The sequence below is a fragment of the Prionailurus viverrinus genome, chromosome B1, assembly GCF_022837055.1.
Source record: "Prionailurus viverrinus isolate Anna chromosome B1, UM_Priviv_1.0, whole genome shotgun sequence".
In the NCBI taxonomy this organism is placed as follows: domain Eukaryota; kingdom Metazoa; phylum Chordata; class Mammalia; order Carnivora; family Felidae; genus Prionailurus; species Prionailurus viverrinus.
In genome coordinates, this window is record NC_062564.1 from 153,003,625 (window position 1) to 153,016,358 (window position 12,734).

Here is a 12,734-nt window from a genome sequence, read left to right on the forward strand (position 1 = left end):
CACCCACCCTATATCTGATATTATACAAAGAGAATCATATTTCAACATTACAAAAAGATGAGTTTGTATCACTGATACTACTTTAAATATAAAAAAGACATTTATAGAGGTTAAGTAACCTAAACAGGATCACACAGCTAGAAAAATGATTGGCTGCCAAAGGATTTGAAGCCAGTTTTGTTTGACTTGAAAGCTGTGTCATGGCACTCTTTCCATGTGGGGATAGTGTACCTTAAGCTAGCTTTCCATATTTGAAGAGGTAGGACACATTCTGCTTTACATAATGATGGCAGGGTTTTGTATATCATTGCTTGACCTGCTGAGATTTTAGTGATTTCTAGTTATATCATTATCAATAAGTCAAACAGACATAGATTAGCAATTCTTTAACCGCTAGACATATATACTAGAATTGAACAATTAAGTAAATGTTCGGTAGATGGTTGGAACCACTGTTGGAATTTGAGGTTATAAATAACTAGTGTGGAAGCTATGATGACCTGTGTAGTAACTGATTAGAGTTGGTAATATCAGTATACATTCATGTTCCATTTAATATTCATATGTATGTAGATATAAGTATATATCTATAGATATACATAGGTTGACATAAACACATTTAGTTCCCAGCTGTATGACTTGAAAGGAGAAGCCATGACACCCCAGTAGCAAAGAGCATATCTGGATCTTGGTTTCTAATAACATTCTCCAATAGAAGAAACCAGCGCTCTTAGGAGAAAGGACTGATTCTAGAACTGGGTGCATCTGATCTACTAGTGCCATAAAGTAAATAAAATATATATATAATATATATTATATTATATATTCATATATAAATTAAATATTAAGTTATAATATAATATATATAATATATATTATATTATTATATAATAGGTATATATTTATATATATATTCTATATATATTCTATTCTAACCTGAGTGTGGTCTTCTCTTCCCATTCTGACCATAATAATATAATTTAATATATTTATAATATATTATATATAATATAATATGTAACAATATAAATATATAAATATATTAAATACAAATATACATGATATTTATATATAAATATTTGTGTGTGTATATATATATATATATATATATATATATATATATAGAAAGAAAACCAACAAACCCACAATGATAAGGGTGTATCAGAGAGACTGAAAGAGTAAACCAATGGTCAAAGTTTTAACAATTTGAGTTGCAAAATAAAGTATTAGATTTTATACCAATGTATAAAAAAATTCCTTGCGTTTACATTGATATAAATATGTGATTAAACAAACAAACAAATAAGGAAGAATGGACAAATCTCATATGCAGATAACTTATGCAAATACTCTGGCCTCAAGGAAGTACAGTATACTCCCCATTCCTTAAGTGCAGGCTGTACATAGTGACTTCCTTCCAAAGATTAAAGTATGGAAAACTGGAAAAAGAAACTTGATTAACACTACTGCAGTTGGGCAATCAAGGTTAACCTAATAGTGATGGTATACTGATAGTATGTACCCTTGATACGATGTAATAAAAAGGAGCTTTACCCCAAAAACCTTATAACTCTAATCATGAGAGAAACATCAAATCAATAATGATTGAGAGGTATTCTAATTCTTATAAGTATACTAAAAAAAAATGTCAAAAGCACCAAATCATACAAAGTCTGAGAAAGTATTACAGCCAAGAGGATCCTAAGGAGACACGGCGACTATACCATGTAATCTGGTATACTGGATGGAATCTTGGGACAGAACAAAGATAATAAATAAAAACTAAGGAAATCGGAATAAAGTATGGACTTTAGTTAATAATAATGTGTTAATAGAATTTCATTAATTGTGACAGATGTACTGTTTACACTGTTGTGAGATATTCCTAATAGGAGACACTAAGTGTGGGATATGTGGGAACTTCCTGTACTCTCTTTATTATCTTTCTATAAATGTAAAAATATTTTAAATTAAAATAAACAGACAAAAACATTAACCCATAATGGGAACTGTAATTAGCCTGAAGGATCAGTACCTTGCTTATCATACTATTAGTTAAATGTCAGCTCCACCATTGAAGCTGTAATACAGAAACAAATGGAATGTTCTCACAGACCCAAAATGTGAAATTCAGAAGTTACATAAATTGTTTTGTTCTGTTCACAACGTGATTTCTTTAGTATTTTTGTTCTTCGTACCCTATGGCAGTAATACTTCTATGATTTAACATCATTCAACAAAAATTTACAAGCAGAAATGCTCTGAGTCATCATTCTCATTTTGTGCCATGCTCACTTCATGAAAGCTCGAACAGGTAAAGAATGAGTTAACGGTATCAGTGGGAAGATGACTAACATAAATTAAACATGCCCTTGATGCTGACAAATCTGCTTACAGTTATTATTATTATTATTATTATCATTATCATTAATGAGACAGAGAGAGAGACAGCGAGAACATGAATGGGGATTGGACAGAGGGAGAGGGAGAGAGAATCCCAAGCAGGCTCCACACACGGGCTTGATTCCACCACCCTGAGATCATGACCTGAGCCAAAGTCAAGAGTCCAGTGCTTAACTGACTGAGCCATCCAGGTGCCAATTGCAGTTATTTTAATGTGCATAATATCTGTAAAATACTTTACAAAAGTAAAGCACTGCCATCCATAATTTGCGCATCATCATCATGTCCTCAGGAGCTGTCAGTGTCCCCACTTTCATCAGCTTTACCCAAATGAGTCAGAGAGGTGTTGTCACTGAGGAAATTATTTCTGAACTTTACTCCTAAACTATTCTAACCTGAGTGTGGTCTTCTCTCCCCACTCTGACCAAGCTGTAAAGAATGCTATTTAGTCTCTGAGAAAACCCAGTCTGGAAAACAATGGTGCTTTTTAAATAGAGTCATCTTTGAAAGCTACACAATTTCTGTTTAACTCTGATGGAGGTAAATAACAAAGTATTCCACTTCAGGCTAATTATATCTATGTTAATATTTAGTTGATAACCTCACTTTGAAATGGTTTATTATTTTTTTAAAGGATTGGTTAAATTTTATTTTATTATTTTTTTTTTTAATTTTTTTTTCAACGTTTATTTACTTCTTGGGACAGAGAGAGACAGAGCATGAACGGGTGAGGGGCAGAGAGCGAGGGAGACACAGAATCGGAAACAGGCTCCAGGCTCCGAGCCATCAGCCCAGAGCCTGACGCGGAGCTCGAACTCCCGGACCGCGAGATCGTGACCTGGCTGAAGTCGGACGCTCAACCAACTGCGCCACCCAGGCGCCCCGGATTGGTTAAATTTTAAAATAAAACACAAATTCCCAAATCATAAGATCCTAGTGTATGCACTTAAGATGAGACAAACTCAGTTTTGTCTGATGATGTCATACATGATCATGTATGTATTTCCCATTCATTCAGCCATGCACCGATTCAACAGATATTTCTGAGATTTCTAGATGCCAAGTAACTTTCTGGAATTTTTTTTTTATAGCAGTGAGCTAAACCAAATTAATTCCAACCTTCATGGAGCATACATACTAAATTCAATTTATGAATAGCAAAGGGGAAGTATCATCAACTTGTTACTGTTTCTACTTCTGTATATTTGCTACTTTGCTATAAACACTATGATAAAGTACAGAGTCCATAGCTTACTCTTTTCTTGTTTCCTTGTCTTCTGGATGCTTCTTCCATAGTGCCAACTATGGCATGACTTTCCCTCATTGGGAAACCAATAAGGAATTTGAACCTATGCCAAAATATGACTGTGAGAACTACCTGTCAATTACAATTTCCATAAAAGTAAACAAACTGCAATTTCAAAGGTACTTTTAGAGAATTTTGGTTTATATGCACAGTGAGCGTTCTTTATTATTGCAGAAAACTCTGAGGAACTGGATATGTTTGAGAAAACAAGATAAAACTGAATATATGAACCCTCTGAACCTGAATATCATAAAGCCCATGATTATAAGAATAAAAAATTACACATTCAAGTTACAAAGTCATTATCACCCTGTTATGGGTATATAAAACACTAGACAATTAACTAAGTTTTGTTTCCTACAGGTTGTATCTGTTTCCATTTATTTTAGTATGTGTATGAAAGACATACTTCACCCTTGAGTTTCATAGTTGATTTTGTTGACACAATAAAATAATGTTAAAAGGTTTTATAGATATCACTTTGATTGTTATCAATCATTTGTTCCATACATATATATGAGACTCTCCTCTATCCCGGGCATTGTTCTAGATATAAGAATTCAACAATGAATAAAATAAACGATATCCCTGTCCTCATAAAAATGACATTCTACTTGAGGGATTGAAAAAAACAAATCTGTAATTCAGATATGTATATCATGTAGTTCAAGTACAAAAGCTAAGGAGAAAAATAAAATCCTGAAGGAGCAGAGGGCACGGTGAGGAGAGAGGGGCAAGGGTGAGAATTGGTTACTCAAATCATAGAGTGGACAGACAAGGTCTCAGTGGGAAAACCACAGGAGAGGGATAAAGCCTTGGAGAAGTCAGGGTGAGAAGCACCTCTGATGCTGGAATGCCAAGTCCTTAGGCAGAAGTATGTCTGAGGTGCCTTAAGACCAGACAGCTGGGACAGAGCTAGCAGGAGATGAAGTAAGAAAAGATACAGGGTGCCAGAAGATGTGAATCCTTGTGTGCAGTTTTGGATTTGTCTTTTACTGTTTAGTGAGTAAATTATATATATTTATATATCATATTATGATATAATATAAAGTATATCTAAATTCTGTATATAATATGTAAATTGCATATATGTATATATAACTTAATCTCACCAGATGTTTGATGTTGTTCAGATAGGGCTATGACTCTGGCTATACACTATTCCCTATGGCTGGCATCTTTTCTACCTTATATGTGCATTATACATATAATATACATATAATATATAATATATATTATTACTCTCCTTTTCTCTGCACACATACACACACACGTGCACACGCACACCACTCATTAGTCCATGATAGTCTTTCCTGTGTCTTATCAAAGCTAAAAATTGCAAAGGTAATGATCACTTACATCAAGAAAGATACTAGCCATCACATATTTGTATTGTCACACCCAGAATCTATACAAATATCCATAGATTGACAAAACGGATGTTAAATCAAATATCCACATTATTGGAATCCAGACACATCTAAAATAGCATATATTTTTCTATTTTCATTAGAAAAGCCATGTAATAGGCACTGACAGATAGCAATGAACATCGTAAGTAATTGTGACTTCTAATAAAATATTTGAGGGAGATGGAAATGAAGGAATTTTTTATGAAACTTTAGCTGACAAACAATATTATATTAGTTTCAAGTGCAAAAGATAGTCAATATTTTTATACATTATGAAATGATCACCACAATAGGTCAAGTTACCATCTGTCACTGTACAAACTCATTACAATATTATTGATTATATTGCATCCCCTTGACTTATTTATTTTATAACCTTAAGTTGATACCTTTTAGTCCCCTTCACCTATTTCACCTATTTCCCTGTCTCTCAGCTCTTTAGCAACTGCTAGTTTATTCTCTGTATCATTTAGCCTGTTTTTGTTTTCTGTTTTATTTTTTTTAATTCCACATATAAGTGAAATCATATTTGTCTTTCTCTGTCAGACTTATTTCATTTAGTATACTATGCTTTAGGTCTATCCACATTGTCACAAATGACAAGCTTTCATTTTCTTATGGCTAATACTCCATGTGTGTATACACATATACACACATGCACACGCACAAACATACACGTATACATATATACCAGGCACATACCATATGTATCACATAAGTAAATATATATACATACATATATATCTTTATAGTATATAACATATATATAGTATAGCATATAACATATTTTATAACTTTTCATCTAATGATGGACACTTAGGCTGCTTCTTTATCTTAGTTATTGTCAATAATGCTGCAATGAACATAAAGATCTTTTCAAATTAGTGTTTTCACCCTTTTTTGGGTAAATACCCAGAAGAGGAATTGCTAGACATTATGGTAGTTCTATTCTTTAATTTTTTGAGGAATCCCCATGTTGTTTTCTTTTTATTTTTTTTAATTTTTTTAACGTTTCTTTATTTTTGAGACAAAGAGGCAGAGCATGAGTGGGAGAGGGTCAGAGAGAGAGGGAGACACAGAACCTGAGGGAGGCTCCAGGCTCTGAGCTTTTAGCACAGAGCCCACCGCGGGGCTGGAACTAATGAGTGGTGAGATCATGACCTGAGCCGAAGTCAGGTGCTTAACCCACTGAGCCATCCAGGTACCCCACCATATTGTTTTCATAACAGCTGTACCAGTTTATCCACCAACAGTACATGAGAGTTCCCTTTTCTCATATCTTTGCCAACACTTGTTATTTCTTGTCCTTTTGATAATAGCTATTCTGACAGGTATGAAGTGGTATCTCATTGTGGTTTTGATGTGCATTTTTATGATGATTAGTGATGTTGAACATCTTCTAATGTGCTTGTTGGCTATCTGTGTGTCTTTGGAAATGAGTTTCTTCAAGTCTTCTCTCCACTTTTGTTTTAATCAGGTTATGTTTTGCTGTTGTTGTTGTTGTTGTTGTTGTTGTTATTGAGTTGTATGAGTTCTTTATATATTTTGCATATAACCCCTCATCAGATATATCATTTGCAAGTAACTTCTCTTATTCAGTAGGTTGACTTTTCATTGGGTTGATAGTTGCCTTCACTGTGCAAAGGTTTTATAGTTTGATGTAGGTCCATTATTTTTAAGTTTACTTATTTATTTTGAGAGACAGGGGTGGGGAGAAGGGGCAGAGAGAGGGAGACAGAATCTCAATCATGCTCTCCACTATCAGTGCACAGGTGATTGCAGAGCTCGAACCCATTTACCATGAGATCATGACCTGACCTGAGATCAAGAGTCGGACTCTTAACTAACTGAGACACCCAGGGGCCTCAAAATCCCATTATTTTTTTAAAGTTTGCTTTTCAGGGTGCCTGGGTGGCTCACTCCGTTTAGCATCTGACTTCAGCTCAGGTCATGATCTCACAGTTCATGAGTTTGAGCCCTGTGTAGGGCTCTGTGCTGACAGCTCAGAGCCTGGAGCCTGCTTCGGATTCAGTGTCTCCCTCTCTCCCTGCCCCTCACCTTACTTTGCTCTCTCTCTCTCTCTTTCTCAAAAATAAATAAACATTTTAAAAAATTTAAAAATTTTGCTTTTATGCTTTTGCCTGAGGAGGTAAAAATATCTTAAAAAATCACTAAGAATAATGTCTATGTTTTTCTAGGAGTTTTATAGTTTCAAATCTTATATTCATGTCTTTAATGCATTTTTAGTTAATTTGTGTGTATGGTGCAAGATAATAGTCCAGTTTCATCCTTTCACTTGGTTTATTGAAAAGACTATCCATTCCCATTGTATGTTCTTTCTTCACGTGTCATAAATTAATTGGCCATATATGTGTATATTCATATCCGGACTTTCTGTTCTGTTCCATAGATTTATATTTCTGTTTTTTTTCCAGTATCATACCATTTTGATTACCGTATCTTTGTAGTGTAGTTTGAAATCAAGAAGTATGATACACCCAGTTTTGTTATTGCTTTGGCTATTTGGTGTGTTTTGTGATTCTGTATGCATTTTAGGATTATTTGTTATAATTCTATGAAAAATGTCATTCATGTTTTGATAGGGATTGCACTGAATCTGTAGATTGCTATAGGTGGTGTGGACATTTTAACAAAATTAATTCCTCCAGTCCATGAGTGCAGCATATCGTTCCATTTATTTGTGCTGTCCTCAATTTCTTTCTTCAGTGTCTTATACAGACTTTTCACCTCTTTGATTAATTTTATTCTTTGGTATTTTATCTTTTTTAATGTCATTGTAGCTATGATCTCTTAATTTCTCTTTCTGGTAGTTCATTATTAGTGTATAGAAACACAATAGATTTCTGTGTATTCATTTTATATCCTGGAACTTGACTAAATTAATTTTAGTTTTGATAGCATTTTTGGTAGAGTCTTTAGCTTTTTCTATATATAGTAAGTATCATGTCATCTGCAAATAGTGACACTTACTTATTTTCCAATTTGGATGTCTTTTATTTCCTTTTCTTGCCTAATTGCTGGGGCTATAACTTCTAATATTATATTTAGTAAAAGTTGTAGGAATAGGTATCATTTTCTTGCTCCTTACTTTAGAGGAAAATCTTTCAGATCATATTTTTTTCTGCTATTGTTTTCGAGAAATATTACAAGTTTAATAACATGTTTGAAGGCAACCCTCACTATATTTAAGATATGATTTTATCAAGGATTATAGGACCCATATCATTATAAAATTATAAAAGAATCTTAATGTTGTGAAAATATGGTAATATAGATAATCATGTGTACTAGTTTAATGGGATATATTATACAGAGTCAATACATTTTAGAAACATGGAAGATATATAAGGTCATCAAAAACATCTTTATTCCATAGGAGAGTGATAGTTCATTTATGTTTCTAAACTTCAAAGAAAAAAATGTAGATGTAGGATTCTATATGACTATAGTTTTAAAAAAATTCTCAAGATACTTGATTTATATTTGTAACACACTTTACAGTCTATAAACATTTTTATTACATAGAGAAAGTAAAATTGTTTTCAGGTTAAAAGAAAATGTAATTGTTTATTCAGTTTTTTGCTAAATTGTTAATGTATAATCACATTATATACTACGAATGCCATTATAAATTATACCACCTTGTAATTTCAGGACTCTGTTAATCATGCAATTCTTTATTTATATATTTTGCAGCCCCCTCTCCAGTCACCAATGTGAAAAAGGGGAAGATTGCAAAAAACAGTATCTCTTTGTCTTGGCAAGAGCCAGATCGTCCCAATGGAATCATCCTGGAGTATGAAATTAAATATTTTGAGAAGGTGAGACTAATAGAATAAAGAATGTCCTTTCTTCTTCTCCTCCTTTCCTCCTTCTCCTCCTCATTCTCTTCACCCTCCCTCTCCCCCCCTTCTTCCCCTTCCCTTCCTCTCCTTCTCCTTCTCCTCCTTCTTCTTTGTTTCACTTTAGCAACTGCAATTATCCAATTTTTAGAAATGTATGTTGCAATTTTGTGTGTAGATCAATGACATGATTATGGAGGCTAGACCTGTATAGGGAGCATTCTATTTGTATTCCATTAATGCCGAATATTTTATGCTGCACACTACTGCCATAGAGTCTAATAAGCTTAACTAGGTTTCACAGTATTAAAAAATGAAGTCATGGGACATTTTGAGGTGTTGCACTTAAGTTCTTGACCTTCACCAGTGACTGCCATGTACGACATGGAAAAACACATATGGTTATGGCCATTAACGCTGCATAATATCTATGCTCTTAAGGAGATATGGGTAGATAAGATATGAATATAAAATATAATTTTAAAATCCATATCAAAAATCTAATACTGTATTGTAAACTTTATTTTAAAATTTGAGGGCACAAAATCAGAATTGTATGCCTCACATTCTCTACATTTTCTCAATTTCTTTTTTCCTTAGGCCCACTCTTGCATGTTTTGACAAAATAGTTGTGAGATCTAAAGGCAATAGTTATCCCTCTTCCTCTTTCCTGAATTCACAACCAAGTGAGCTATTGATAAAGAAATAGTACAGATGGAATATAAAGGTGAACTTAAATTTCTAAAGCAGAACTCTAGTATATAGCTTGGATATGTAGTCACCAGGGGTCTTCCTACACTTCCCACCCCCCATTTTACTTTGATTTTTTAATGAGTCTGGATCTGAATAGCAAACATTCCTTAAAACAACCTGGCTTCTAGTAGAGGAGATATAGAAGTGTGCTCAAACCAGACTATCACTGATGGGTAGGAAACTCTGACTGAGAGTATGTATCCTATGTAAGTAGGAGTAGAAAAGATTAGAAACATATGCAGAGAAGCAGATCCCAAAAGAAAAAGAAAGGACTCAGCCACACCTGCTCAATTTGCTTTCCTTAACCTCATGGAGCCATTACTCCTTCTCTTAGAGGGATAGTGAAGAGGGTAGGAAGAAGTTAAAAACTTACTTTGCAATGCCACAGAAATTGTCCAGGCTAGGACATCGGAAAAGAGAGAGGGAATAAGTGGTTTCCTAGTATTAATGCAAAAATATCAGAAAAAGTACTTATATTCTATTAATGAAAGTTACTTAAAAATTCAACAACATTCTGCGTACATGTGTAGAAGGAAGAGTATAGGTAAATACATTGAAATACGTTAAATTAATGCCTAGCATTATACAGATTTTTTTTAAAAAAATTGTAATGTTTATTTATTTTGGAGAGAGAGAGCGTGAGTGGGGGAGGGGCAGAGAGAGAGGGGGACACAGAATCTGAAGCAGGCTCCAGGCTCTGAGCTGTCAGTACAGAGCCCAATGCCAGGCTGGAACCCACGAACCATGAGATCATGACCTGAACCAAAGTCAAAGGCCCAACCCACTGAGCCACCCAGGTGCCCCATAGAGATTTTTTTTAATAGCTTATTTCACTCACTGATTTAACAATTACCAAAAGATAATGACAGAGGGTAAAAACAGTAGTGGGGGACAAAGGGGCTGTCTACACATTCTTTCTAGGTTTTGAATGCCTATAAAATGTTCTTATATTGATTTTCTTTTTTTTTTTTTTTTAAATTTTTTTTTTTCAACGTTTATTTATTTTTGGGACAGAGAGAGACAGAGCATGAACGGGGGAGGGGCAGAGAGAGAGGGAGACACAGAATCGGAAACAGGCTCCAGGCTCTGAGCCATCAGCCCAGAGCCCGACGCGGGGCTCGAACTCACGGACAGCGAGATCGTGACCTGGCTGAAGTTGGACGCTTAACCGACTGCGCCACCCAGGCGCCCCATTATATTGATTTTCTAAATAGGTGAATAAACTGTTAATTATTACTTTTGAAGTAGTCATCCTTCTAGGAATGACTTGCTGGTAGCATTACAAATGACTATTAAATCATTAGAGACCATAAATGAAGATACTTCTATTTCATAAAAAATATATCCTCAAATACCCGTGAGACAAAATTATGTTGGGATAGGGGCACCTAGCTGGCTCAGTTGATGGAACATGTGACTTTTGATCTTGAGTTTGTGAGCTCAAGACCCACAGTGGGTGGAGAGATTATTAAAAATAAAATTTTTAAAAATATTATGTTGGGATCTCATTTATACTATTTGTTATAAAAAATAAGAAGGTAAATCAAGGAAAATGTGGTTACATTAATAATCCTCACAGATTCTTGCTTTTCTGGGAGTAGTAGTCCAAATTGCATTGTAAATTCTAGAAGTCTACAATTTAAATGCATGCTGTATCCAAAAATAATTTGTTAAATTAAGGTTTACATTCCTTATCTACTTTTTTTTTGTAGATTTTAATATGGTATACTAACACAAAGCTGAATATGTAGACTGAATATTTTGTAAATATTTTAAGTTTCTAAATATTTATTGTAAATGAACTTTATTTTTTAAAAAGTTGAAATGCATAATGACATTTAAAAATAAATATGCCCCAGGGGTGCTGGCTGACTCAGCCAGTGGAGCATGCCATCCTTGATTTTGGGGTCATGAGTTCAAGCCCCACATTGGGCATAGAGCCTTCCTTAAAAAAAACTAGATAAATAAAAGGGAGTATTAAAAAAATCAGAGAAAAATAGAGGTGCACCAAAACTCTTTATTTGAATATACATCTTAGATGAAATAAAGTTCACCAGCAAGGGGACTAAACTTTGACAGGGAGTTATTTTTCTTTATAGTTTTTCTTCCCCTGAAGCAACTAGTTGGACCAAGGTTTGATTTTCTTTATTGTTTCTAATGATATTATCCTATTTTACCCCCTTATGAGTAATCTTTCATTGTTTTCGCTATTACTCCTCAGCATATACATAAGTCTCATATATGTAATACTCAATAAATGCAAGGATTTATCTTTTTTTTTTCTGTAAGCTACTGCTTCCATTAAAAAAAAAAAGTTTCTCAACCAAGTGGTGGGGGAGTCTTTCTCTTAATATTCTTTCTAATCAATTTTATACATGTGGCATTATTTTCTTGAAAGTTCAATTTTTTTAAATATACTTATTTCATGAAAACTTAGTTCTGTGCTTAATATTTTATATTTAATGCTGTATTAATACATCCTATTATCTGCATAACTCAATGTAACAAAGAATAATTTGGGAAAAATATTTCTGTACATAGTTTCAGTAAATGAATAGAAAGTTGCCCACTTACATCCGTTAAAAGCAGTGAAACCTTTATATAATATGTTATTTGGGGGAAGTCATTAACTTCTTTTGGTCAGTGTTTTCCTTTTTACAGTGAAAATATTAATTCCCAGAAATTTTTGCCAAGCAAAATTATTGAGCATACTAATAAAATACATGAAAGGTTTTTTTTTAACACTTTCAGAAGGAAAAAAAAGGATAATGAGTTTTTATAGCATGTATTGAGGTGGGGGTGCTTATAGGTTTCCAGAGCTCATTTTGAACCTTCAGAATGACACCACCGTTTTATTGGATGGCTCTTGTCCAGACACAGGTGGCAGAGCTTTCCAGGGCTCATGCATTTGCCAGCTGGCATTTCTGCCTGTGATTGCCCTGCTCTAATAGAGGTCATTGGGCCTCTCTGCTCCTGCATGGTGATGGGCCCATTGCC

General features: G+C 34.0%; 1 protein-coding gene across 4 annotated transcripts in view; it reads left to right on the plus strand.

The window, feature by feature from the left end:
• Positions 1–12,734, plus strand: part of EPHA5 (EPH receptor A5) — a 351,005-nt gene that overhangs the window by 247,326 nt on the left and 90,945 nt on the right. For 3 of the 4 annotated variants that reach the window (XM_047857341.1, XM_047857340.1, XM_047857338.1), the window contains exon 6: positions 8,839–8,963. In XM_047857341.1, coding sequence (XP_047713297.1) covers positions 8,839–8,963 — 125 coding nt within the window. Of the gene's footprint in view, positions 1–8,838; positions 8,964–12,734 lie in introns of those variants that run through there. The other variant, XR_007151804.1, reaches the window with a different exon arrangement.